At 49.0% G+C, this 27,816-nt stretch overlaps 1 protein-coding gene across 12 annotated transcripts in view; it reads right to left on the bottom strand.

Moving 5' to 3' along the window:
• Positions 1 to 10,683: 10,683 nt before the first annotated feature.
• The window catches only part of Ssdp (Sequence-specific single-stranded DNA-binding protein), a 96,376-nt gene continuing 79,243 nt past the window's right edge, over positions 10,684 to 27,816 (bottom strand). For 4 of the 12 annotated variants that reach the window (XM_077692728.1, XM_077692722.1, XM_077692721.1 and 1 more), the window contains 5 exons: positions 26,387 to 26,446; positions 22,719 to 22,789; positions 20,523 to 20,613; positions 20,183 to 20,292; positions 10,685 to 12,192 (listed from right to left, as the gene is read on the bottom strand). In XM_077692728.1, the coding sequence (XP_077548854.1) occupies positions 12,082 to 12,192; positions 20,183 to 20,292; positions 20,523 to 20,613; positions 22,719 to 22,789; positions 26,387 to 26,446 (443 nt within the window). In that variant the 3' untranslated portion in view covers positions 10,685 to 12,081. Of the gene's footprint in view, positions 12,193 to 17,892; positions 17,954 to 20,182; positions 20,293 to 20,522; positions 20,614 to 22,718; positions 22,790 to 26,386; positions 26,447 to 27,816 lie in introns of all 12 variants that reach the window. The other 8 variants (XM_077692719.1, XM_077692718.1, XM_077692727.1 and 5 more) reach the window with 6 other exon arrangements.

Consider the following 27,816-nt stretch of genomic DNA (forward strand, 5'->3'; position numbering starts at 1 on the left):
GACGGATGAGCAGCTGGGAACGACGAATACTTCTTGTGCGCAAGACCGCGACGCTACGACTCTCTGTTGCTCCACAGGTAGCTGAATTTCGTCAGTTCGAAACGGCTCGTCTTATTCCCCACTCCCATCCGCTAGAAAATCCTTGTGGGGTGAACGATTAGTCCGTAATCATAATATATTGGTTTTCCTTTCATAAGGTCATTCCTTCGAAATCTGCCCTGAATTGCTGTCACCTCTTGTGCTACCAGCGGCGAATACACCGTCTCGCAGCTTTCAGGACAGCAGAGCGGCGCCAATATGAAGCTTTCGACAACCAAACTGTGCTCCAAAGCTCGATGAAACGTTTCGAGTCCCGTATGTTTATAGAAATTGTAGTGACGGTCTTGTCGGGCAATTCTGAAATTTTCGCTGTTGCTGTAGGTCTGGCACATTGTGTCGAGCGGTGTTCCCAAATCAGTCTGGCGCCTTCCTTTGGTTCGCTTTGTGTAATATCTGTTTCTAATGAGTTCAATTTCGTGGTTATCAACCGAGAATACGGCTCTGTAGCTTCTCGAACAGGTCTCGTAGCCTCCTCGCATGCGACTAGAGTAATTAGCAAAGGTTTCTCAGCTTTTCCAACTTCAGTGAGTTAGAACAAGTCAGCTTCCCGCATGACTGCAAGTTCCTGCATTACTTCGACGGCTTGAGCTGATCGGGCTCCACGAGCATCCGGTAAGGACTCACCCTTCATAAGCTCTGGAAGTACGATATACTCAACTCAAACGATGGCGGCTCTATCATTTATTTCCTGTACTTAAACTCATGTTTTAAATGCAGAGCATTTCTTTAACTCACGCTGTCACCCGTTCTTGGCGTCCGTAGTTGTCCGCATCGCTCGCCTCGACATGCCCGGCTCAGACGTTTCCCTATCGGCGCGATCAACATTCGATAGCGCGCCCAGGCACGTTTCAAGGACACTCTCTCCCCTCTCTCGGACTCAACGTGCGCCGAGGCTGCCAATTTTACTGCTGACGAGCGCTCTCTCGTCAGCAGTTGCCACAAGTGCAACAACATTAACGTAACGTGCCCCGGAAATGCTCTGCATTTGATCGTGCCCCTCGCGAGGGGGATGTTTCACTGCGTCGCCATGCGAACAGTTTGCCACGCTTTAGTTTCAGTTCCGTATCTCCCCGCCGCGGCCGTGGAGAGAAGGCGGCCGGCCGCGACTCTCGCCACCGCGGCGCTGCGGTTGCGAGTTGCGCTAGGAAAGCGAGCGTCGTCTGCTAGCGGGGAGCGGAACGCGTTCCGCTCGGCATCTCCAGTCTTCGCCACTTCTGGCTGCGCACTGCAAAAGAAATAACTTTGTCGCTACATCGTGGTCACTCTGAACTTTTTGGTTCCCTAGGCACCCTGGGCCGCCTAAGTAGACGGATCGCCTTCTTGAGCGTTGATTTCTGTTAACCAATCAGCGTTTCCAGCCGTTCCTTCCCTTACACCCTACTTATGGCTGAAGCCCCACGGTAGGGTGGCTAGAATGGGAAGGTGTGATGACCGCGGCGCCTTTCCCGCAGAGCAGGTGTTCCCCGGCGCGTGCCTGCCGTTAGGGCAAAACAGAGCGCTGTCGTCAGGGGCGCCTTCAGCGTTTCCGCGGGGGAAAGCCAGTCCAGTGGCCAGCCTCTGTGTCAGCGCCTGGGCGCGGACTAGTCGCTGTGTGTTTTGCTGAAGATTACTGCATGTTTCGTGTATGACTGCACTGCTGTGCGGTGGCGAATATGTCTTCTACTTCAAAGAAAAAAACTCAGGGGTGGTGTTTCGTGCTAGAATGTGATTCGGATCCGGATACAAACCTTGTTCCGAAAGTGTCCATCTTCCGTGCGCCGGCTCGTCAAGACCTGATTTTGAAGTGGTCGCGTGCTATTCCGAAGGCCTACAAGACGCTTCAGGACAATTGGGCTGTTTGCGCAAAACACTTTGACGCGAGATGAGTAGGTCTAGTATGTCATTCAATTAAAACCTGATCTAACGCAGTCACCGAGAACCGCGAATTATTTCGTTAAATCGAGAACTTCCTAAAATCGGGACTGCAATTTTACAAGCAGTTGATTTTTTAAATTCCATATCTAAAGGGAGTCGCATCCCAGCAGCTATCATTAGATCGTAATTGTGGCGCGCTCGCCTGACGATAATTAAGCGATGCACTAAAAGTGCGCGGTGAAAATAATGAGCCAGCTGGGGATTGCCTTGAAGTCACTGCACCCCAGCAACCACGCGAAACACAGGGCTTTCTATTGTACCACCTCCCGCCGAGCGGACCATTCTTGGCTCTCATATCCTTGATGATCCACGTAAACAGGGCTTCGTCCAGTTTCTCTTGCAGGATATACGTGTTCTTGGGGTTATTTTTCTTCGACGCAATTCCAGAAGAATTGGCATGGATGATGGCGTCATTTCCCTTCAAGATTGTGGAAAGCGTGCTGGCCAGGGCGCCATGAACCACGGGATCGTTGAGTAATTTATCCCGTAAAGTTCCGTGAAAACAAAACTATATGCCTCTTTTTTCTGACGTTGCCCAATCATCTTCTGTCCGAACACATTCGAAATTTCTCATTGTTAGATGTTGCTCGAAATACTTCGTTAAATCGGGAGTGGCGGGGAATATCTTTCGTTAGTTCAAGTTCATAGAAGCATTGAGTCGTATAGGCACCTGCGGGGGAATCAGAATTTGTTCGTTAGATCGAGTTTCGGCTGTAGTATCTTATCGCGGTTAAATCTAGTACGTGGTACAACAAACTGCTCCACAGCTGAAGCAGCACCGCTTATTGTGTGCTACACATCTTTCATTTTTACTTGCATTTTGATTATAGAACGAACGAGAGCAAAGGCAAAAAATTACGCCCATCTTCCCGCGAGGGAACCCTGGTGTGATGCCACGCATCGGGGGGTTCAATTGGTGTTTCCGTTGGGTTGATCCTCTAAATCGCGTGAAACGTGTTGTGAACGCGTATGATGCATTTCCATCACATGCGGGTGTTCCTATACGCGGGACGATGGGCGTAATTGCTGTGTCACAACACTCACTCAAGGGACCGTCGCTTCCATCACGTCTTCATCGGAAGAATCAAGTCAAGCACGTAGTAGTCAAGCAAGGTCACGTCAAGTGCGAGAGTGAGCGCTGACTGAACCGCCGCAGCGCGATACCCGCTTTATATTCACGGCACTTGAAGGAGAGGATACAATGGAGGAGAGACGCGCAGCGCGCACTTGCGCGCGCCGGAGCGACTGATCGTTACGATTGATCGTTAGGACCTGTTTTGGTCTCGTTCGCTGGTCGGAGGAGGCTCACGACGTGCGACTGGCAAGCCAGATGCAGTCGTGCCATCGTTGCCATCGTCGTGAGGCCACAGCCAATGACAGCCCGCTGAGCCCGCAACCGCTTGCGTTGCTGTGGTCGGCTCGGGTGTTGGGAACTTTAGGCTTAGCGTCCTGGCGAATATTTGATCTCCGCTATCTGTGCAACTGCGAATGACAATTTGTAACACAACTTTGCACCACACTATCATCCCTTTTCTCGCATGTGAAACTTTATTTGAGCTACAACTGCCGTTTGAGCGATCGGTGACCGAGACATCTGCGTAGCCTGTTTCGATGCTTCCGCGCAGGTATCGCCATCTCTTGGCCGCTCGGCGCACCGCGCGCCGCGGCATCCACGGCCGGTCAGCATAGGCTTGCATCGCGGCAGATATCTGATCGCCGCTTTTAAAATGAGCCCTCAGAACAATCCCTAGCACAATTTTTCAACACACTAACACCTACTTTCTCGCATGTGGAACTTCGTTTTCAGCGATCAGATTGACTCGGAAGAGCAGCGACAAGCAATTGCTACCGTGGTCTGCGCAGGGTCGAGCCGCTGAGTGTGCCGAGCTGGCAGGCGCGGCCGGCGTGTGCGCGGACTGTTTCCGATGCAGAAAACGCTTCACGCGCGGAATCTACAAATTCAGCTCAGCGATCGTCGTAGTTGACCATGGAGCAAAAACAGTGGGCGGAGCGGCGCCGACGACGAATCGCACACGCGCATCGGGCTATGTGTCTCAAATTCACGCGTACGACTAGTCGTGGTGACAGTCGTAACGATCAGTCGCATGCGAATCGCGTGCACCAATCGTACATGTGTCCAGCGCTTAATGCAGCGTTACGCAGCGAAGCGCGCCCAAACAAGCGCGCCAGCTGTGGTATGCTAATGAGCCGGAGTGAGAGCGTTGCACACAGCTGTGGGAGAGAAGAACGGAGGAGGGGTGCGGACGGACGGCGCGACGACGACGCAGGAGGGACATGCCTCAGAGCAAGAGATGCGTCGCATCTAAAAAAACAAAGGTTTGCGTAACGCAAAAGAAGCAGCAGAACTGAACTGCATTCTGCTTCACGCAATAAAGTTTGCTCGCCCAGGAACATGTTGCATCTATTTGGTTTTCGAACTACATTGGGAATGAAATGACTCCAGGACGTAGCATTACAACGTATGCCACAATTTCACGTTGATTTGGCTGGTGTAAACGAAGTTATCTACTTTCGTGCGTAATTACGCCCACCAACAGCAAAAAAATACGAGCGGCAAGAATAAACATGCCGCGTGATCCTAGCAGTTAATATATATAGCGTTCACCTCGGAGAAAAAAAAAACATTTCACATAAACCCTGCAAAAAGCCCTCTACCACACATAAGCTCCCGCTCAGCGGCTTTAATGTGGCATTTCTCAAACGCCTGCTTGCTTCCTGGCAGCGTAAAACTTGGATGTGTTTAGCCATGTCGCAAACCCCATGTTGGCGGTAGCGTAACACAAGCCTTGCCTTGTCTAAGGAACCGCGGTATCAGCTAAAATTTTTAGAGCTCAGTAACGCGTCCCAGCCGAGTCGTGGCAGACGCGTAGCACGGATAACGGCCAGAGCGGCCGCGCGAGCTGACGGCGCCCCTGAGGACAGCGCCGCCGCGCGGCATTCACGCGAACGGGGGCCAGCTTTTCCTGGCCGGTCATCACACCTTCCCATTCTAGTCTTTCCTCCATGCATTCTAGCCACCCTACCCACGGACATGGCGCGGATTGTGCCACTGCGGCCGTACGCCGCAAAAAAAAAAAAAAAAAAAACATTGGCGTGCGTCATCTGCTCCGTTTCAACCCGTTTCTCAACGGTGGTGTCAACAGAGATGTTATTAATCGCACTCACATTGCAGTCGAGGCATTATTTTGCGTTCGGTGGGGTAGAGTTTGGAAAATCCAGCACACGTCATTTTTTAGCACGGACAAATACCGCCATCCCGCGGAGCGAAACGTAACCAGTGACGGCGCGCACACATGGTTGCCCGCATGCGTTCCACGCCAGTGAATACAACGTATACGTTTATATCATTACTAGTCGCATTTACTTAGTGCGCCAAAGGTCGTCGTAGGGCTTCGTTGTTTTTTGCGATTTGGGTCTTTGAAGGCTTGATGGACAAAAAGATTGGACGCACTTTCAGCAAAGGTTTTGACGCAGTTTTGATTTCGAAAAGCTTTCATGCATCTCTCATTTTTAAATAGGGGTGGAAAAGTTTTGAAAACAGCTTCACCCCAGGAAATCACTCTCCCCACATTTACCCCTACTGCTCAGCGGACTCCATCCCGACTTTACATAATTTAATTTGTCAACGTGCTGCATGTGCAGGCTCCTGATAGTTCATCGAAATTTCTCTTCCCCGTGGTTGTTGTTGCAAACTTTTAAGCCCGTTGATGTGGAAGCAGTCCCTCATTCCAGGAGCCCATGCTACAAGCGTGCTGTCTAAGCTGTGGAGACATAAGAGTTGCAGGGCATCAGGTTCTCCCACAGCTCGGGGAGAATAGTGGTGGGTGAAGGTAGAAGCCAGGGTTCGATTAATGGCACACCCCAAAAACCATATGAATTGGGGTACCTGGGTGAAAGCAGTACTGGTATGTGGCAGGATACTAGGCAGAGTACATGCGATGTAGCCAAGCCGGTCAAGGGTAGGGGTTGGTTTGAAGTATCCAGGGTACGACAGGCAGCTTGGCAGTCGGCGATCACTATTACTACGAGTTTTACTTGCGAGGGCAACAGCGGATTCTTCTGCAGTCCGGGTAGATGCATGTGGTATTGAGCGAGGGCACAGGTGTTTACAATGACGACTTACAATGACTTTTCCTTGGTGTTCACAATGACCAAGTGATGGAAGGGACTCTAGTAAGAGCTGGTATTTAGGAAAACATTGGGGTTTGTGTCGTATATACGTTGCTGGACTTCGGTTGGGAGCACGTTTTTTGTACAGGTGGTAGATACGAATTGATCGATGCTATAGATGTGTGAAGAGTTTGGTGTCCACGATTTCAGGGATTGCATTCGCGGAAGCTTGCACCTCCGCTCAAGACCTGAATGGCGAAGCTGTTGTTTGCGAGCATTGCCGGATACAGTAAAGTTTCAGTATTATTGTTTATTTACACAGTTGCGGTGCTAGTAATCGTGGCCACATGCATCGAAGAAGCTATCATCTTCTGGCGAGTGGTGGATGCTGTCAGCATTGTAGACTTCCGCCAGCTCTTCGTCACCAACTCGAAGCAGTGATGGCGGGATGTGCAAGTCGTATTGGGAAGGAGTGGCATACTCGTAGCCATTTCTCCAATTATCCACAATGGCTTCTAGAGATTGCGGCCGCGGTGACCTCTCTCGAGCAAAGTGCCTTTTCAACTTTAGCATTAGCGCTTTTTTTTTTACATGCCTGGTAGCGCTTAACAGCTTTTTTTTTTTTTTTTTGCTAAAGCCACTGCGTGAGCAGGGAACTTGGTGGTCGCCGCAAGGCACGCGCTGGGCATTTTCTAACTCCTCGGAGTTTTTTGCCAGTTTTTATTTTTGCTAAAGCCACTGCACGTGTAGGGGATGCTTGTGGTCACCGCGGGGCACGCACTCACGAGTGTTCGCACTTTCTGGCTATTTTTTCCTGCAACGGTGAACTTACGGCTTGTACAACAACTCCGCTGTTAAAAGTCCAGCCTAGTAACCGTTCGAGTAAGGCGATGATGCTGGCTGAAGAGATACCTCTCAACAAGTTGCAAGGCTGCTGGCTCGAGATACCTCTCAACAAGTTGCAAGGCTGAGTACTGGATGTCTGATTGCAGTAGCAGTCGTCAAAGAGAAGACAGAGAGGTTCCGTGCTGTTTTAATGGCTTCATGGTAGAGACGATTCATGGCTTTAGCGTTGCCTTTGGTGAAAGTTAGGTATGTTGTGATGTAGGCAAGGCCCAGTGGAGCATGCAAAGGCAAAGTGGGTATGCTGTGATGTAGACGAGGCCCAGTGGAGCATGCCAGTGACTCTAGTGAAGGCAGTGGTAAGCTTGCAATGGTCTGATCATTTTGTGCATTGGCCTGATTAGGGACACCAAGTATAGACCCCTTTCCCTTGATGCATGGCACAAGTGGTGCGAGCTGGTGGGGCCTATGCCCAGCTTGGTAACTGGAGACCTGGAAGCTTTCTTTGTTTTTCCTGTGCTGCAACTCTGTTTCGTCCCTCCTGGCATGGAGTAAGAACAAGACAGGAGGCGTACAGATGTCACAATAGCTCCACCTAGGTTAACCCAGCAGCATCTGTCGCAAAAGAAACTGTGCAGCCGTTGTGATCCGCATTCCACTGCGCTGCCCTAAAATGAATCGTGGGCACTGTCATTTTGTCCGCCAGGTGCTGCTACCCTCTGCATTGCTGTCGCAGCTTAAAAGCTTTGTTGTCCGCACTGGTTTCCATTGTGACATTATCTGGTCGCTTGCTCACTGCAATGGGTTGTTTCGCGCCCTATATATATTCCTACTCTGTGCCCTCTGGCCAATCGGCCTTCCCTTTCCTAATGAAGAACTACTACTATTACTATTTACTATTAGGTACTACCTCTAGCTGTTGCTGAATAGCATCTTTCAAGTAAAGCAGTTGCACATCTCGTCTTTTTACCAGTCCATTGATGGATGACGACGAGGCGTTCTTGTAGGCAGACATTCCAAGCAGCCACAGAGGACTGCAAGCAATACGGCGAGCAAAGCACACGAGACGTTTCATAAACAGAAACACTTTGTTTCAGACGATTTTTGGGGGGGAGTACACACGCACGAGGTGATATACAGGCGAAGGAGAGCGAGAGAGAGAGAAACGAGGAGAGAGGAGATCTCTGTGTATTATAAATTAAACCAAGAGTTACAGGACCCTCTGTGTAGTTTTCAGCTCCGCCTGCCTCGACAGCGAAGCCATGTCTCTTGTCCCCCCCCAAAGGTGGCGTGCTTCCCTCTCGCAGAGGAAAGGGAGAGAAGAAATAACGAAAGCGGGCATCATATCACGCACACACGCACGCACACCTCGTTGACCTCACCTCTGTAACCTCACCTGCCTGCTTACATATATTTATATATGTGTACATATGCATATATATACAAAGCATGTAGTGTTTGCTTCACCCCTGTCTCGATTAAAGTCTCACACCCCCAACACTCACCCCTCCCCATTGACAAAAAAAAAAAAAGAACTGCGTAAATTAGAGCCTCTTAGTATGAAGTGGCCAGTGCACTCCAAACCCCACATACACCCCCTGCCTACGAAGGGACAGGCCCTAACCGAAAGCGCCAGTCACCACTGTTTTGAGAGCGTCGGTAACACAACCAGGGGAACAGCGTGACTGGCCGCGGGCGGCTGTCGGGCCACACGCAACACACGTGACACCAAGACAAAATGGCGCGGTAGTCACGTGACTCGACAGTGGGCCCAACGTTTCCGCGACGCTTAACTGGGCAGTCACGTCAGCAACTGAAACTCCCGACATGCACGCACGCGTGCGAAAGGCGAACAGAACGGGTGAAAAACAAATTTGGCTAGCGATGTCGACAGAAAAGTTCCAACATTCACTCACACGTGCAAAAACCTCCCCGTCCTCCCGCTGTGATATGAACACGACGCAAGGGGCTCTCGAGATGTTTAACATGCGCGAAAGAGAGAAAAAAACAAAAAAACAGACACGGCGTGTTGTGAATGTAGGGGGGGGCATAGTCACGTGAGAAAATGACAGCTCGGGTGAGAAGAAAGCCAAGAGTGACGGGAAACAAAAAGGAAAACACATCCAGTGAAAGCCTTCGAAAAAATGCAACATTGCGGCAGAGAAGTCTCCTCTAAATTTTTTTTTTCTTTTACACACCTTCCAAAAAATCTGCATACTCCTACATATACATATATTATGTACACACGCACACAATCTATCCCCCGAAACCAAGTCAGGTCGCATTCACACACAATAATCACTCGTATGAGCTCAAACACGCATGCACACAACACAATCGCTCGTCAAGTCACGCACGTTCCGTTCACGACATTTACTCAGTATCAGTTGCTCACTCTCTACAGATTCTCCTACAGAGAGATAGGAGAATTAAAAAAAAAAAAAAAAACGAAAAAAAAAAAAAACACCCTCCCAGAAATAGTCTGTCCAGCGAGTGGTCGGTTAAGCGGCGCAAAGCCCGCTCCCTGCGCCTGCCCACTGTAGGTTCCGCTTACATTTTTCCCCCTCCACATGTCAGCGAGTGTTCCACATATAAAAACAAAGCAGCGTCACGAATGAAATTTCACGCATCACGTTTGGTGAACGTTAAACCGTCACCGAAACCTCTAGTTTCCAAATTCAGAGTCCTAAATCACAATCTTGCTGTACTGCTGGCGAAATAAACGTAACTGCGACTAATTAAATACAAAAACACTCGCAAACCGCCGCGGCCCTCTCGCATCTCATTACGCCATCTTACCAAAACACCATCTCACATAAACCAGAGAAAGTTCCCACAGACACTCTAGTCCTCCTCTAGACAACCACAACATTCCAACAACCAGCCGACGCTTTGCGCAAAGTAGAATTGAGACGTTCCAAAAAAAAAAAAAAAAGTTTTTTTGCATGACAGCAGCCAGCGACGAACAAGAAATTTCTTTGAAATCCAATGAGACACGAATCTCAGAACCCCCAATACAGGTCTTGCAGAGAGAAATAAAAAAAAAAAAAAAAAAAAACACAGGGGAAGGGGAAAAAAAGACACTGCTATATAAACAGTTGCTGACAAACGTTGTATGCCTCCACCGACAATACTAAGCAAGCTTCCACCAACTTACTGGATGATGTGCTGCCAAACTCTACTACGCACCCGCTTTAGTCGTTTTGCTACCGCCCGCGCACGGAAGGTACACACACACACCCACCCACCGACGTTCTGCCGCAACATTAGTAGCCGGCCAAAGCCCACGTGGCGCTCAAACCCTTCGTCCGCGCCGCTCGCCACTCGTCCGTACCACAAGACACCAAAACTTCCAGGTCGCGCTGTGAACCAACAACCAAGCGCCCCACCCTCGTAACTGGAGCGAGCGTCCGCCAGCAACTTGCAGCCTAGTCAACTCCCCAGCATCTCCCTTGGCTGAAGACGTGTCTTCCGTAAAAAAAAAACACCAACAAAGAAAAAATAGTTCTGAAGACGCAAAGAAGGGTTGTTGTCCACCACCCCTAATAAAAAAAATTAGAAAAAGAAAAGACTGCTTTATACCACCGTGGCTCATGTTTTCCATTTCTTGGCGAAATGTGCCCCCTGCCCCAAAACCCCCCGCCGTGTCTGGCCCCGACTTGGTAAAAAAAAAAAAAAAAAAAAAAAAAAAAAAAAAAAAAAAAAAAAAAAAAAAGAGAGAGAGAGAGAGAGAAAACCGCAGCAGCACGGTGTACCTGGATGCAGACGCAAAACTCTCGCAATCAGCCAATGCCACTGGCTCCCCGCCCCAGGTTTTCTATCATCGAGAAAATGAGAGGGAAGGGGGAAAAAAAAAAAGAAAAGAAATGTGCCGCACACGCAAAAATACAGCCCACCACCCTCCCCCAGTTTCATCTTCTTCAACAAAACCAGGGATAAACGGAGCAAAATTAAAGCACGTTCCCAAGAAGCGCTTCCAGACGGAAAATTCAACGACCAGCGACAAAGCGGAGCCACCGTTTTCCTTTTTTTTTTTTTTCTGTGCGACAGAGTGGGGACAAAGTACGACCGCCGCACCACACTGCAATCTCTCCCTCCACGAGCCGAGAGAAGAGTGCAGAGACAGTTCCAGCCAGGTAGCAGCACAGCCCCCCCTCGCCGCACACAGCGTCGCACACCTCGTTTCCGTGGCAACGCAGCAGTGCTCTAGGTGTGGGGGAAGGATGAAGGGAGGAACACTTGGCAGAGGTGGGGGAGGGAACAAAAATACGTGCCGCAGTGCGGGCGAAACAAGTCGGCCTGCTGCCACGGTGAAGCCAGTCGCCTCTGGCAGCTGAGAACGCATCAATCAATGCAGTTTCTGCCACGTTTGGTTCAGCGGCAGTTTTTAAAAGACTGGCCCTTCGTTCGAATTTCTTTTTTTCTTGGTGGGAGAAAGCTGAATCGAGTGCAATCTGGTGCACGGAGAGACTGGTCCCAAGTTGAGAGGAATAAAGAAGCGTCGCGTAAACAATCGGCAAGCGAATGACTGTAACAAAGATGAAGTTACCCGGGCAGCTGCTAAGCTGAACCTTCCGAAGCCACGCGCACACGTGGCTTGCAGCCATTTCCTCGTTGCCGCCAGAAGCCGCAGGCAACACCGTGTCCCGCACGCAGCCGCCACCACACACCCCAAGTAAACACAAAAACCTTAGATTGAGAGGAGGGGAAAAAAAAAAAAAACCTCTCATCACAGGGCACGCACGCACTTTTGTTGGTCACCACGGATACAGGGCGTCAGTCGGGTTTCACAGGTAAGGGAAGGCGCATAGAAAGGGGTGGGCACAACAGCAGAGGCGACAACTCGGCGGGGAGGGGGGAGTGTCTTTCCCAGAAGAGGCGGCGCAAGTCACTGCCCACTGGCGCTGTTGTAGTCGTGCCAATCCCTTCAACTCTTCTGGTGGTCGGCGGCGGTCACGGTGGCTGGCGCCGCCTCCCGCGGCCCCTGGCAGCTGTGCCGGCGGCGGTCTTCTTCTTGGGCTGCGGCTTCGGCTTGGCTCGGCCGCGTGCGCGCTGCAGCGGCGGCGGCGGCGGGGGTGGTGGGGGGGCCCCCGGTTATTGCATGAAGTAGTCCGGGGGCTCGGCAGGCGTGTCCTTCTCGAACCTCTTGGCCTCTTCCTGCATGCTCTCCTTGATCTTCAGTATTGCTGCTGACTCCGTCTGATCCTGCGACAGTCGCCCACGCAGCACGAAGGCCCCCACCAGAGGGGGAGGGGAGGAGGAAAGTGAGGGAGGAGGAGGGAGGAAGGAAGGAAGGAAGGAAGAGAGAGCGACGAGATCAGTACTCACGCGGCGACACACCTCGAAAAAGAATAGACACAAACACGCAGCCTGGCTTGCAACAAAACGCGGTTACACATGCCTCCAACGCCGCCCGCAGAAGCAGCTTCACCCCCTACGTGCCTGCAACCACAATTCTCTCCTCTCGCGGTAGTAATAAACCGGTGAACGCGAGCGAGTGCAAGTGCTGGCCAATCACTTCAGACAGTAGACTCCGGTTAAGACGAACTCCATGGTTGAGGTGAACAACGCTTTCGCTCTCTTGTGACGTCCACAATGCAAAAAGCCTCCGCTTATGATGAATTTCCGATAACACGAACAAATTTTCGCGGCACCTTCCAGTCAGTCTTATTGGGAGTCCACTGTACTTGATGTTCGGGGCACACCCTACGTGTCCGACAAATTGGTGGCGTCCCAAAATGTAGTTTAGCATTCCAGTCTTTCAGCGCAGTTTTTGTTAGTTGGTGTTAATGGGGCCATGCAGACAAAATGCAAGTTTTCTTCATTCGAAAGATTGCCTCGTTAGAATGGCACTGACACCACTTGTAACGCAAACTTCACTGAAATAAGCTATATACAGTAAAACCTCGCTACAAGAGACACTTGGTTATAAGAGACATTTTAATTGAGAATGTTTGGTTAGTTTTCGTATGTTTGCCATGTTAGCAACGTCACATACAAGAGACCTCGGTTACAAGAAACACGTTTTTTTGGTTTACTTGAGTCTCTTGTAATGAGGTCTTACTGTAATTAGAAAAAAAAAAAAAAGAGAATGGCAATTGACCCACTAGCTCATTTCCTGCAATAGAAGCTATGACGTATTACTGAGAGCTTCGCGATTGGCTGACGCTGGCAAAAGCAAGCGCAAGTTAGGCAGGTCTTACAATAAGCTTGCAGGTTGAGCTATTTACGCTAAAATGTAATGCACATTCTTTTTATAGCAGAACGAATGGTGGGGTAAAGGGTGGAAGTTAGGGGTGCACACGTAAATATCGAAGCCCCAGTGCATAGTACTACACTATGCTTGTCAGCTCTGCACACCGTGCAGCTCATTGCCTTCTGTCTTGCCTTGCCTTGCCTTGAGCATACCCAATATTTCATGAAGCGATTACTATCTAGCATTACAAAAATTATCCAAGCGTAAATCCGGTCAAAAACAACGCAGGGGCGGACAGGCACCTGAGCGGTACTGTGGCGCCATCTAAGAGGACTAATGGTAAAGAACGCGTTCTGCCATTCGCTGCAGCCCTAGTCAACCTACCTACCTTCACTTACGGAATTTCCCTGTATGCGTCATCGCACACATCATAAACCACACGATTTAGCAGGAAAACTGAAATTCTAACTGTTTAATTTCTCACTGAATGAAGCATTGTTTGGTGCCGGACAAGCGCTGGGGGCATTACAAAACACCAAACCTTTAGAACAAAACAAGCTTGTACTTTGCACGGCCCCTTTAAGTGCAACGACCTAAAAAGATGGACTGAATAGAAAAACTTCCGCAAGGCAAGTGGCAAGCAACAGCATCTCCCCTCGACCTGGTTCAAGCGACCACACGCAAACATCGCGAAGCTATGCCCAGTACGGAGGCAACCTTGGACCATCCTCTTGCTCACACACGCCGGCCAATTCCTTCAGATTCACGGAGGACCACAAAAAACACCCATGCCCACTGTGCCATCACAGCTAGATTGCACTTTTATAATGCCAGGCACAAAAAGCTCCACAGAGGCTTGCCCCCGATACTACACGCAACACCAGGTTTCACATTGTCTGAAAACAAGGGAAGAAGGCTACCCAGTACAACAGGACAGCCAATTCGGGAATTGGAGAACTTGGAGTACTCCTAACGACAACATGCCCTCAAAGTAAGAGTGGCAGCTACCGAACGTTGACTACCTTGCCTAGTGCCCGTGTTTGTACACCCTTCCCTGTATTGGTGCGAGGAGTTCAGCCTACGATAAACAATTACAATTTAACCTGAACATACGAGCGAACACGAAAGGCAAAGCCACTTTGTCGACCCTTTGCCGACACACTGAACAGGGGGTGTGACCAACTTGTGCTATCTGGTATGCCCGGCAACCTTTCGAACGACTGCTTTTTTAAGTACTTTTCCGCAGTTTATTGCATTCAAGCACGCACAAAGTAAGACAAAAAAACGTGATAATGCCCAGCATCTACTGGTATGCTGAGAATGCTGACACTCGGACGATTACAACCCAGTCATTGCAAATGCCTGCGACTTAACGACCACACACATGCCTTTACTTGAGCCTTAAGACACAGTAAAACCCTCAGCCAAAAAGCAAGGCACAACTTGGATCTATTTTTGTTTTTGTCTTCTATACTATGCGCAGTTCTCCAGGGAGCTTTCCATACTTTGGGACTCCAATGAGGAGCATTGAATACTGTTGAAAGATAACACGGCCCACCTACCACCTACCCTGAAGGCATTGCCGCAAGCAAACCGCACCTGTTCACAAATCCCATTCACTGCAAACACACTGGGTACACCACAGCACCGAGACCGCCGCAGAATCGTGGCGGTCACGATCCGAGGACAATGCCAGGAAACAGGAGTGTACGCGTGACGTGTGGCGTGGTGAACAGTGACCGAGAGGACCGTGTGTGTGCCCCTCTGCAGTTGTGAGTTCTTGCACACACACGCACACACAAACACACACGCAAATCATTTCATCAGTGCTGAGACTAAACCCCGAGGGGGAACTGCTCCCCGGAGACCAGGGGGCCGGCCGCATAAGAAGTTGGGTCAAAAATGAAACAGAACGGTGAAACAGCCAGAAGAAGAAGCCAATGGCACACCGAACCAAGGAGTGGTGCACGCCAAAGCAACTGCTGCCTTGCACAAACAGAAACCTCTTTCAAAACGGAAAACGGGCCGGGTACCCGAGATGAAAAAATGAAAGAAAAGCGTGTGCTTCCACCTTTGTGAGCGCAGGGGAAGCAAAACCTCCAGTAATCCTCATCTGGGACACTCAGCTCGCCAACGAGGATGTCTGTCCGTTTTGTGAGCGGCTGAATTCGCTTTGCTCCTGCAGCGTTTCTCGCAACAACTGCACGCATCATTAGAATCTAGATTTTGAAAGGAGTGGACCAGAACGACGCTTTTTTCAGTCGCAAACCCACGGCTACGTGCCTGGCCAGTTCATTCTAACTGTAAAAACATTTCGTATTAATAGGCAGTGCAGATAAACGCGTGCTTTTTGAATGCCGCGGCGAGACGCAGTGGTACACTCCCTTTTCCTTACACATACGGGGATCACATCAGTACAGAGAACTTTGAGAATTGAAACTGCGAGTATTTTCGAAAAACCAACAGGTTGAACAGCGAAAGTCACTAATGGAATCGGGGCCAGTTACCTGTCCCCTTCGCTACTTCTTTTAAGGGTGGCGAATTCGAACAGTCCCTGGAATGATGTTGCTCTTCCTTCGACAAGTGTCAGGCTACATTCTCAGCTGATTCTTCGCCGACTTCTACCAAGTTGCCTAATGGGTTAGTACTTGGGAAAATCAGGTTGTTAGTCCTGCAGTTGCACACATGCTTGTTAGCCGGTTTCACCACCCTTTGAAGGTGACAACAGCCATCAAAATGCACCATTTCCAAATGGTTACTAAAGCCCGGCAGTGATAAAAGCATGCCTCAACGAACGAGGTTGCCAGAGAGAGGCACAAAATTACTTTTACAAGGCCAAGCATTCTTTTAATTAATCAATTCTGGCACTTTCGTTTCGATAAAGTTAACTACATATTTAGAAAAAAATTGTTGAAGTTAGCGATTCTGAACAACCTTGCAAGTGCGATAACATCGTTCAGACATCCCTGTAGAACCTTTGCTTACTTAGACGGGTTCAGAACACTCCCAATCAGAGCTGCAATACTATGAAATCTCAAACTCTTGCTCTTCACTTTCATGTATCATCAGCAAGCATGGAGAGGCACCCTCTGTCGTTAAAATTACAGCTTTGTTGACCCCTATTCAGTTCCCAAAAGCCATTACACTTTACCAACTAATGATTTCCTAAATTGTTTGAACGTAAAAAAAAAAAAAAAGATATTTAGAAATATAAGCAAATTTTTTTTCCTTGCATCTTAGCACTTCCCTTTCGGTCTATCTGAAGGGTCAGTGATGATAACTGTACTGCCTACGAGCAGAAGAACTATTGGTGGTCAGCAACAAAAATTTGCCCACTAGAGCCGTACAAATGTTATGGCATTAAAAAAAAAAAAAAAAAAAAAAAAAAAAAAACCCACCCCGCGGCCACCACCTCTGCAAGGACACCCGAGAAACAAACCACCACCATTGCGATGCTGAGAACTGCATGCACTGCCATAGCATACTGGAAACAGGTACCTTTGGTTAGGCAGGAGGCACAGGGAGGGTCAAGTAAGGGTAACCATCGGGCCGTCCCGCAGGCTTCAAAACATTCCCCTGTCCTCTTAAGTCTGTTCTCTCCACTGCAGGTTTTCTTTCACCCCCTCTCATTTTCTTCCCTCAGTTTGGCGTAAAATGTCTTCACAACAAGTTGGCTTCTAGATCCCTTGCTCCTTATCCAAGATAGTGACACCTAGCTAACTTTTGTTCGTTCCTCAAAGAGCTTGCTTGACTTCCGCCAAAGTGCTCCCGTAAGTGCTTCCAGCACTCGTGCTCAACAAGCGAGCGATGGGCGTATGTAGCAAGAGTACACTTCTTTTCGTCCCGTAACTGAAAGAAGCTACACTGCTTGTATCCCTTGCAAAGGTTAGATTTGCACCAGCACGGTACTTCCACAGATAGACATGTCGATACACTGAAAGCAAGATGTCGATACACTGAAAGCAAGTTGAAACACACAAAACTTAAATATTGCCCAATTCTGAAGTCCCGAGTGTGGAATCATTAGTGTAGTTACCGCTCAAAGTTTAACGACCCCACGCCCCCCCCCCCCCCCTAAACCGAAACAAAGCAGGGTAGCTAGAATTGCCAAAAGCCAAACTTGGTATCAACCCTGAGACTACGATTAATCTCCCTGGCTGAACCAAAGCTAATTTCTTCTGGTCCTTTCGGGGAAGCAATTCCTCATCGACCGCTTGACTGCTGTAACGCACGATTAGACTTTCCAAATACTGAGACGGGGTAATTAGTAGAACCGCGAAATTGTCTGCCTGAAAGGAAACACATTTATCCATATCAAGAGCTAGCTCTAGTGAAAAACGGCCCAACTTGAGACTGGCCGGATAAAAAAAAAGGCACCCAAAAAGTCCTGGATTAATTAATTGACTGCCACATAAATGTTACCCCCCTGCCATATTTCCCGTGCCTCCTGTATACTATGCATGATTTTCAAGCCACCATCACCGCCCACCACCGCCATCAACGGGCTGCAGAGAAGAGCAAGTGCCGAGTAGTGCTGCCCTCGCCCATCAGGATAAAGGAAGAGGAAGATGAGAGAGGAGCAGGAAGAGGAGCAGAGATGTTCAGCCAACAGCAGCAGCAGCCAGTGCAAGAGAGGCTAGAGGGGTGTTCGGTGGAGGCAGGCAGCAGCAGCAGCAGCACACACACGAGAGAGAGATGGTTATTCTTACGCAGCAACGTTCAGCATCGGCAGCTCGCCTGAACCTGACTATCAATCCACTGGTGAAACACCTACACAGCAGCCACCACAGAGAAAACAAAAATCAGCAGCAACACCAGCAGCACAAAAGCACCCCCTGCCCACCCGCCACCCACAAACACCCCACCCCACCCCGTACCGCTCCCCTTTCAGCCAGGGCATTACACAGCGATCAAGTACGGTCTTTCTTTCAGTTCATCTCACACGGCGAGGAGATTGGCTACGCCCAAGCAACCACGGATGTCCAAGGTGACTTCCAAGGCGAGATCAGCAACACAACCCTACCCATATTCCACAACCAGAGCTTATTCCTGTCAACGTAGCGATGATGTCGTAATTTTAATGCACGAAAGAGAGATGCAATTCTCAACATACAAGCATGTGTTTCAAATACCACACCAGTAGCAACACTACCACGCCACTTTCGTTTTTACCATTTTGTGCTCCTTAAAATAGCTGTGGGAAGGTTTATGGTTACGCGAGCGCAACACTTAACACATCTACGACCCAATTCAACGTCCCAATTCAATTCAACGTCCCAATTTTCCCAATAACACATTTCCCAATAACAATTTTCCCAATAACACATCTACGTCCCAATTCAACGTCCCAATTTTCAACGTCCCAAAAGGACATGCTAAAGACGTCGTTACAAACCACCACGCAGGGGTCCGATGGTTGCTTGGGTTACTGACTTCACAGGCGCTCATTAAAAACTTAGGGGAACCTTAAACGTGCTACGTCTGAATTACGACTGGTTGCACACACACCATGATGAGAACTGATTACAAAGTGCAGACACTTTATCAGCTGCTTATACAGGCCACATTTGCCAACGTCCTAGCAGGGTTGCTACCCCACCAATAATCCTTTCTCTTGGCATTTTATTGCATACGTCACGCATCCTAACGTTACCGCTACAATGCGCGGACACACGGCTTATTTTTACGGTAGAAAAAGAAAAGAGAACTAAACATCACCTGTCGCGTTTTATGTGCAAGGAAGCACTGACGCCTCAGTTTGTAGGGTAATCTGAGCTTAAATTTCCCGCCTGGGTGCTTTGCTTGGCCCGAGACGACTGCGACCACCCTCCCCTGTTCGCTGATCTTAGCATCAGCACTAAACTTTAGCACTGCCTATTGGTGCGAAGACGTTTAGTGTTTAGTCCAAAGCGATCTTGCTATCGCACCCCCGCGGTTGAAAAACCCACCCCAGTCTATATCCCAATGCAAGCAAAGTCAATGCATCAAGCCTCCAACAGATACTTAAGCACTGCAGGTTTTTAATAAATAAAGAGAACACCACACTCGCTGCAATCTATATATCTCCTAACCCCGAGAGCTTTGCCTTGAGATTTCAATGAAACACTGTAAGCTAGTAAAAGGTAACTGCAACCATTTCTTTTTGTGTCCAATTCTTCCCTACTGCTAGGGCTGATGATGATGATGGTTGGGGTTGTTTTTTTTTTGGCCAACAAAACAGGGCCGAATGCAGAAAAGACAAAAGACAAATGAGAAATCAAGCGGAAGTGGGAAGAAAAGCACAAAAAAGAGGGGAACACTAGATCTAAAGAGGGGAACTCTACAGTGGGTGAGCGCGCAATTTAGAACGCGCCACTACACGAATTACCCTCGAAGCCCATTTTTGGAAGTCGGATGCTATGGCCCGTTTTTTACGTAAACTTTTGCAATCGCTTTCCCGGACTTGCTTCTGACAACTTTGTTACGGTTCGCGGCTCATCACGACAAAGCAGAACGTGGCATCTAAGACACATTATAGCAGAGTGCCCCGCACAAAATTCTAAGCTTTTATTTATATTGCACATCTAATGCGATGCAATAAGGTCGCCTTTGAGCCCAAGTGCTCAAATTACAACTGCCAATGGCAGCACTGATGGTCGCACCGTAACTACCCCGAGACACAACCGCCCGTTAACCCTAACTAGATACCTGCGGGCACGGCTCACCCACCCCAACACCTGAAGCCCAAGTAAATCAGCACCTTATGTTGTTACAGAGGGCAGCAAGCTGCGTCGAACAAATAGTCGCCATCATCAGCTGCGGCTGCCTCAGAGCAGAGAGCTTTGAAGGGCTGCTTATTCGCATTTTTTGAACGATACCCCCCCCCCCCCCCCCCCCTTTTTTTTTGGGATGGCTCCAGCGCTAGACTACAATTCGCCATTCCCACTTCTTTTCGTTCACCGCACAGCAAGAGAGAGACGGCGGAACAGAGTGAGGAGAGATGGGCAGCCCGGTACTCACATTTTCCTGGCCGTAGCCCGGAATCCCATAATCGCCCATGGGAGGCCCGTCCTCCCGCGGCGTGCCGGGCCCGTTGGCCGGCGAGTTCTTCATGCCGTCCAGGCCGTCACCTGGCAAGAGCACAGGGGTCGGGGGAAAAGAGGGGAACATTACGCTCGCCCTGCCCTCATCTGCGGCAGCCACAAAGTGATGAAGTTTTAGCGAACACATCACACTCTTCACACTGACTGCCCAATCCAGGTGAACGCAAACGTCAACATGCACTGCCCCTCCCCCACCACCCACAACCACACAAATAAATGCGGCAGCCTTTATTAGCGAAGCCCCTCCGTTGGCTCACCTCCTGAGGACATGCCGTTCATGACGGGTGGACCCATGTCCGGACCCATGGACCCCATGGGGCCTTCCGGTCCCCCGGGTCCCATCTGGAACTGGACGGGGAGAGGGAGAAAAGAACGCGGCCAGGTGAGACGCGGGCTGGGAAGGATTTCCATCCCCTCTTCCCTCCCAGATGGCACGAGAAGTGGCAAGTGATCGCAGCCACTAGGCTTGTACTGAACGAGAAGGAAGTCAAAGTTCCTCCAGCGAATCTTATACATTGAGAGAAGCTAAGGCAACTACTGTACGCGGATATGCTTTTCTTTGGCACGCGCGCCCAATCTGTCCAAGCCCCCCACCCCTCTTGATGACCTCAAAGCAGTAGCGTAACGGTAAATGGACCAGGCACTAAATGTGCGAACAAACAGCCACAGCAAAAAGCTGAAACAAGAGGGTTTCCTTGCCAATGGCCCTCAAAGACACCTGAACGGCCAAAGAGACCTTTTTTTGGCCAAAGACACCTCAAGGGCCAAGGGCTGGGTGCAGCAGTGCATAGAGCTTCATTACCAGGTGTACTTCGGACTGACTGATGACGCTACTTGGCCGCACCCACGCCCCAACAACAGCTTAGAGGGGCCATGCAGACAAAACACAAGTTTGGTTCATTCGATAGACTGCCTCGTTATAATCCCACTGACAACATTCTTAACGTAGACTTTACTCAAATAAGCTATATATTTAGGGCAAAAGGGAATGGCCATGTGACCCACTAGCCATTTTCCCGCAACAGAACCTTGGTCATACACACTAGCTCTGCAATTGGCTGAGGCCGGCAAAGGCCAACTCAAATTAGGCAGGGCCTATAAGCTTGCCGAACGACCTATTTGTACTTGAATTTAGAGCGCATTGTTTTTATAGCAGTAAGAATTGTGGGGTAAACGATATGACTTACAAACGAGCACGTAAACACCAAAGCAGTTAGTGCGGCACTTTGTCACCAGACACTGTCTAATACCCCTGCTACACTAGGGTCCGAATGTCATTTGAACCAAATGTCATTTGACTCAAATGGGGTGCTTCGAATGCCATTCAGGATCCGCCGTGCTACACTACAATTTCGATGGCACTTGAAAGCTTTCACAATTGCTCGCCGTGCTGTAGTGGCGCTGCTGTCGTCCTGTTCCGTCTTCGTACAATACAACGATCAAATTTAGGAGCAGTCTCAGGCAGTAAAATGACGTCGAATTAGAAGAGGCACCAGTTTTTACTGTAATGCGGTGGCTGTTTGCCTAGTTTTATTATTTCTTTTTTGCAACTGACCCACTGGTTTTGAGAGTATGAAAATTAAATATGTTGATCTCATATTTTAAGTAAATGCACAGTTAACGAAGTTCCACAAACCAAAATATTTCGTTCGTTTTACGTACGGAAGCATTATATTTTTTATTGCCAATCCAAGACGCTGCGCGCGAGAGTGCTAGAAATAGCATTTGAAATCCCAAATGTCTTTCTCGGTGCTCATTTGGCTCGAATGTCATTTGAGCCGAATGGAATTTCAAAACCTAGTGTAGCAGCACAACTTGGCATTTGAGTCAAATGAAATTTCTTTCAAATGACATTCGAACGCTAGTGTAGCAGGAATATAACACAGGTGTCGGACGCGCTGGGCTTGTCTGACACAACTCTGACCAACTGACATAAGTGGCACAATCACTTACATGACCATGTTTATCGAGTCACAATTTACGTTTTAGGAAATGAATAGTATGAACCTTAATAAAAATACGGAAGGTGTACAAGTCTGGCAAGAAGCGAAGTGCGAACACTGGCCCTTCACCAGTATTGCAGCGCCATCTGTGAATGTGGGCTATAAACAAGATAACCAAACGGCCATCTGTGAGATGGCAGCAGGCTTACTTTAGTTTTAAGCGCCTGCTCTGGATACGTCATTGTCGACGTCGTGAAACACGATTTAGTGGGAGAATTTAAATTGCGGCTTAACTAAATGTTTAATTTATCAGTGAATAAAAACATCTTTTGCAGCTGGACAAGCGCTACGAGCACTAAAATACAATTAAATCTTTCGAATAAAATAAACGTGTATTTTGTCTACGTCGTTCCTTTAAGGGTGAACAAAGACAACAGCGCGCCTAACAACGTCTTCAACTACTCGCGTGGCAGAGCTTCAGAAGCGGCAAAGAAGAAGACGACGACTTACGCCGGGCATCCCGCCGCCTGGAACGGGCTTCATCATGGCGTACATTCCATCACCTCCCGAATTTGAAGAATCTGCGCACGACGGCAGGCAGAGCCGGATGGGCACAAACAACCGTTAGGCTTCGTACATACAAGCAGCACCAGCAGCAGCGCAGCCAACAACAATCCCAATTCATTCACTTTCACCGATTTCCCCCCTCTCCGCCACAGCGAACCTTTTGAGACCGAACTGCTGGGTGTCAGAGTGAGACTACACCAACATTCACACCCATCTCCAAACCTAGTCAGATGACCTAAGCTCAGAAAGCTGAGAACGGCCAGTCCCACAACCCGCCAAGTTAAAACGGCGGACTGAAAAAGGCTCGCCCTCTGATTTCTCAACTCGCCCCTGACTAAGTAGATATGCATCTCACTGGTTAAAAGCCAGAATAATGTATTCTCTCCATGAAAGCTTTCATCGTACCAGTAAACTAGTTTTGTTTTCCAGTCACCATAGTCATTCGGGGCCTGACTGTTACTTATTTCTTCCTTGTTGGTTTCTGTAAAGTTTGAGGCAAAGTTTGCACAGAATGTCGTACAACTGCTAACACCAGAATGAGAGAGCGGGGATTTTCTTTACGGCAGAGTTCTTTTCAACCCTTTCAACATCTGTGGTATTTCATTCTCGGCAACAAGAAACACGGCCAGTGATTTCGTGCTCAGCAATTCGCCCGCTATGAAACATGCACCTTTTTTTTTTTCTTTCTTTTCAACGCCTCCCCCTCACCAAGTCATAACACTTCTACAATTGTACCCACTAAACTTACACAGAAGAAAAGACAGCCTCTGCGATGCAAAACTAGCAATGCATCTCAATGGCAACAAAGATCATGCGAACATTACGACCCGCTTCTACACTCCAAACCTTTTTTGTGTTTTTTTTTCCAGCCCTACCTTCGCACTGCATCAAGCTTTCGCGTTGGCATAAAGTGACAAGATCACAACGCAACGCTCCCGGCCATATGCCACTGCTTGCAGCTCTGTCCTTTTCGTCATTCCAAAAGCTCGAAACAGTCGCTCACACTTCCAGGGCCAGAAGTGCCCACCACTTACACACAAATTACCAACACCAGCAACAAAATTTACAATTGTGTCATTTAGACAAAGACTTTTCAATGTACTAAACATGCCCACCCCCACCCTCTTTTTTTCAACTTTACCAGAGTGAGATGTCCGATAGTGGCCCCACTAGAGACAGATCGGTAGCATAAGTCCACTCTCAACTAACACAACACTAACCATACACCTAATCATTTCGTTTTGCTTCCCATACACTGCTGCTTCGCCGCCTGTGCATTCTTTGAGTTGTTAGGGGAGCACAAGTTCGCTCCAATAAACTTGTTTTCTTGTTTTCCCTTGAAGACGATTGTATCATCTTTGACTTCGCGACAATATTGAGCGCGGAATAAAAATTAGTGGCTGCTTAGCCCCTAAAACATTCGCCGTGCTTCTGGGTAAATAAGCTCCACACACTGGAGTAGGACACACTTCGGCAATTCGCACATTTACGCAGCAGTGAACTAGGGGGAAAAAATAAGTTACGGCAAACTGCTTCAGGTGCTGAAATACTACTGTGTTGGCTTACAAAGGCGATACCAGTAAAGAACGTTCTTAACGGGCAAGTTTCCAGACACAACTGGGGAAACCTCTGAACTCTGCCTTCATGCTCAGCATAAGCAGCTCGCTGCGAACATTCCAGTCAAACCTTGGCCCAGGTGCATAATGGTGACAAGGGAGTACCGTATTTTCCGGTGTCTAAGTCGCACCATTATTTGCGTTGCAATGGCTGTTGAGACTTTACTCAAGAACAGCAGCCCCCCCCTGTCAAAGATTCCATCCACAAGTTGTAATGCCTATGGTGCGGAAAAAAGGTGCGACCTGTACACATAAGATAGTACAACATACAGGTGCTAGGCCCCAACCTCTGAACCTTAGCGGACGGAGAAGCAAACGGCAAGCTTTTGTTGCCCTGGAAGCCATCCTGCTCTAGAACAGCATGCATCAGTTCTTGATCTTAAATGTGAAAGTTACCCGGTGGGAATTGGCTTCCATTTACGCAAACCAAGGAGGACAGGGAATACACGACACACCGCTGACTATCAACTGATTTTCTTACTTTTACTGAAAGTTGCTCTTACAGTACAACAACGGGAAAGTGCCCCCCACCCCCCCCCCCCTCCTTCACACTGAAATTGTGAAGATATTGCCACCAAAATAAAATATCAGTTACACCAGCAAACCTGCTGTCCTAGAATTTGCCCCATCTTGTGGCAGCACATAATTCATGTTGAACAATGACATCTTCACTAGTACTCTTCTCTTCTAGTACTAATGTCTAAAACACAAACAAAACAGAATTACAGCTACTTCATAGATGCCAATGTAAAAACGCAGCAGCCCCCAAGGCCTGTGCTCCACCTGGTGGTGAAACGGCGAACAGGGCAACAAAAGTCCTCCAGGCTTGGCACTGGCACCGACCCCGCTCGGGCCGAGAACGCACAAATAAGTAGTCTTCAGTCAATTTAAAATTCACTTTATTTGTGGTCACCAATCTCAAGCTTCTACTGTAGGCTAGTCCTCCAGGGCCTCACCGACAGTAGTTAGAGCAGGTAAGAAACGAACGACAGGGTTCTGGTATAGCAACAGCAAACTGACTGTGGCCGAAACGCCAGGGTGACCACCCCTCCGCGACGTGTGAGAGGAGCAATAAAGTAGCCGCCAATCAATTTAAATTAACTTTATTCGTGGCCACCAATATCAAGATTCCTACCACAGGCTAGCAATGCAGAGGCTCGCCTTCAGCAGGTAAAAAAAGTGGGCAGCCTCCAGGATTCCGGCATAACGATGGCAAATTGACTGTGGCCGAAATGCTGACGTGAGAGGAGAATAAGATAGCCGTCAATCAATTTAATTTACAATTCACTGTATTTGTGGCCACCAGTATCAATACTTCTACCATGGGCTAGTCTGTCAGGGCCTCACTAACAGCAACTAAAAGGGTGGGCATTCTACGGAAGTCCGGCATAACAACGGCAAATTGACTGCGACCGAAGTGCCCGCGTGACCAACCCTCCGTGACGTAAGAGGGGGGAATAAAGCAGCCTTCAGTCATTTAAAATTCACTTTATTTGTGGCTGCCAATCTCGAACTTCTACCAAGGGCCAGTTCTCGGACAACCTCACCAACAGCAATAAAAAAAGGTGGACAACCTACAGGCATCCGGCATAACAACGGCAAATTGACTGTGGCCAAAACGCCAGCGTGACCACTCCTCCATGACGCGGGAGGGGGAATAAAGTAGGTGTCAATCAATTTAAAATTCACTTTATTTGTGGCCACCAGTGTCAAGACTTCTACCATGGGCTAGTTCGACAGGGCCTCACTGACAACAACAAAAAATGTTTTGCAACCTACAGGAATCCGGCATAACGACGGCAAACTGACTGTGGCCGGAACGACCACCCTTCCGTGACACAAGAGGGTAGGGGCAAGATGGGTGGGTGGTGCAGGAGACACAAAAGCGGCGGCGGCAGCGTGCACACACAGAGATCGGGCAGGGAAGTAGGGCAACAATGGGTTGGTTGCGGCAGCAGCAGTGGCAGCAGCAGGAGGAGGGTCAAAGGTCATCACCTCGTCTAGCGTTGGGGGCACTCATTCGATGGCTGGCGGGGGAGAAGGGGCCAGGGGTACCTACAAACACACACGCCACGGGGGCGGGGGCCACTGAGGGGGTGTGCAGGGCAGGGGGCACAGCACAAACACACACACGCACGCAGAGTAGAGGGCGGCGAAGGTAAACACTGGCAATAAGCACGCGTGCTTGCATGCATGACGACGAGTGCAGCGAGGTGTCGCCTCCGACTGTGGGGTGTAACGCATCGAGGCTACACCGGAGCTATAGGGTTGATATAAGGTCAATTTCGAACACCTCGGGACCTTTAACGCGCGCCGAAACCTCCACAAGTCGTCACCTCTGTGGTGCCCAGTAAGTTGAGGCGGTTACAACAAAAGTGGAAAAATGGCTCCTTCGAGTAATTGGCGGCACTGCCAGCATTAGAAGTAGTTTCGAAGTGACTCGCACGGAGTCTTAATGCTCTAGATTTGGTAGGCAATACAATATACACTCATGTGTAAGGGCCACATTTCTTATTTCAAATACCCAAAATTAGGATGCGGACAAGAAAGCACAGCGATTGGTCACCATGAAAGCCAACTCCTCTTGCTTGCAGCACAATTTCAACTGTCCCGCTATTTCAATTTCGGAAGAAAAAAAAAAGCATGATGTCGCACCACCACGTTACATCATGCAGCTAAATGAACTTGCAAGTAGTGAGTCTATTTGCTTTGCTTGGAAGCAGGAGGAGGGAAACACTATGCACTATCTGTGTGCAACCTGCATAAAGAGGTAACTGTCTTGTGCGCTTTTATGTATGGAGGTGCCCAAGTTGCGTTGTGCGGGTGACGATTCTTGGGAGGGGTTAACAAATGCAGAGTGCGAACTAGGGCAGCAGCGTAATTTAATGCTATAGAATGCAAAAAAAAAGTACACGCCAAAAGTTATCAGCGCACGGCAAGCTGTTTACCAAGACCAGAACTTCCCTTTTCTGACTGTGAAGCTTTGCCCCTTTCGAATCTCAACAAACTGCACGCATAACATCACTGCTCTTCCATCTGTGTTTGGGGCAGGACAGTCTTGACTGCTAGCTGCAAGAGCCTTGTGACCCCCTGGTCAACCCAATGGCCAATCGTAATGTCGGCTCAGCTCGATTGGAAGCAGGAGGACACTGGCCAACATGCCTGTAGAGCTAATGAGGAGGACGACGCTGACATGGACAACATGACGGCTAGGAAGAAAGACAAACGTGGCTGTTTGGAAGCAGGACGCTGAAGTGGCTGACATGCCCGCTTTTAAGCACAAAGACAAAAGCGGCTAGCATCCTGGAAGCAGGGGGACACCGGCCAACATGCCTGTAGAGCAATAATCATAGGTAAGCAGGAGGATGACATGGATAATGTGCTGGCTAGGAAGCAGGAGGACAAAAGTGGCTACCATGCCTGCT

This window comes from Haemaphysalis longicornis, unplaced genomic scaffold (genome assembly GCF_048455015.1).
Source record: "Haemaphysalis longicornis isolate Haplotype H1 unplaced genomic scaffold, Haemaphysalis longicornis Haplotype H1 scaffold_12, whole genome shotgun sequence".
NCBI lineage: Eukaryota > Metazoa > Arthropoda > Arachnida > Ixodida > Ixodidae > Haemaphysalis > Haemaphysalis longicornis.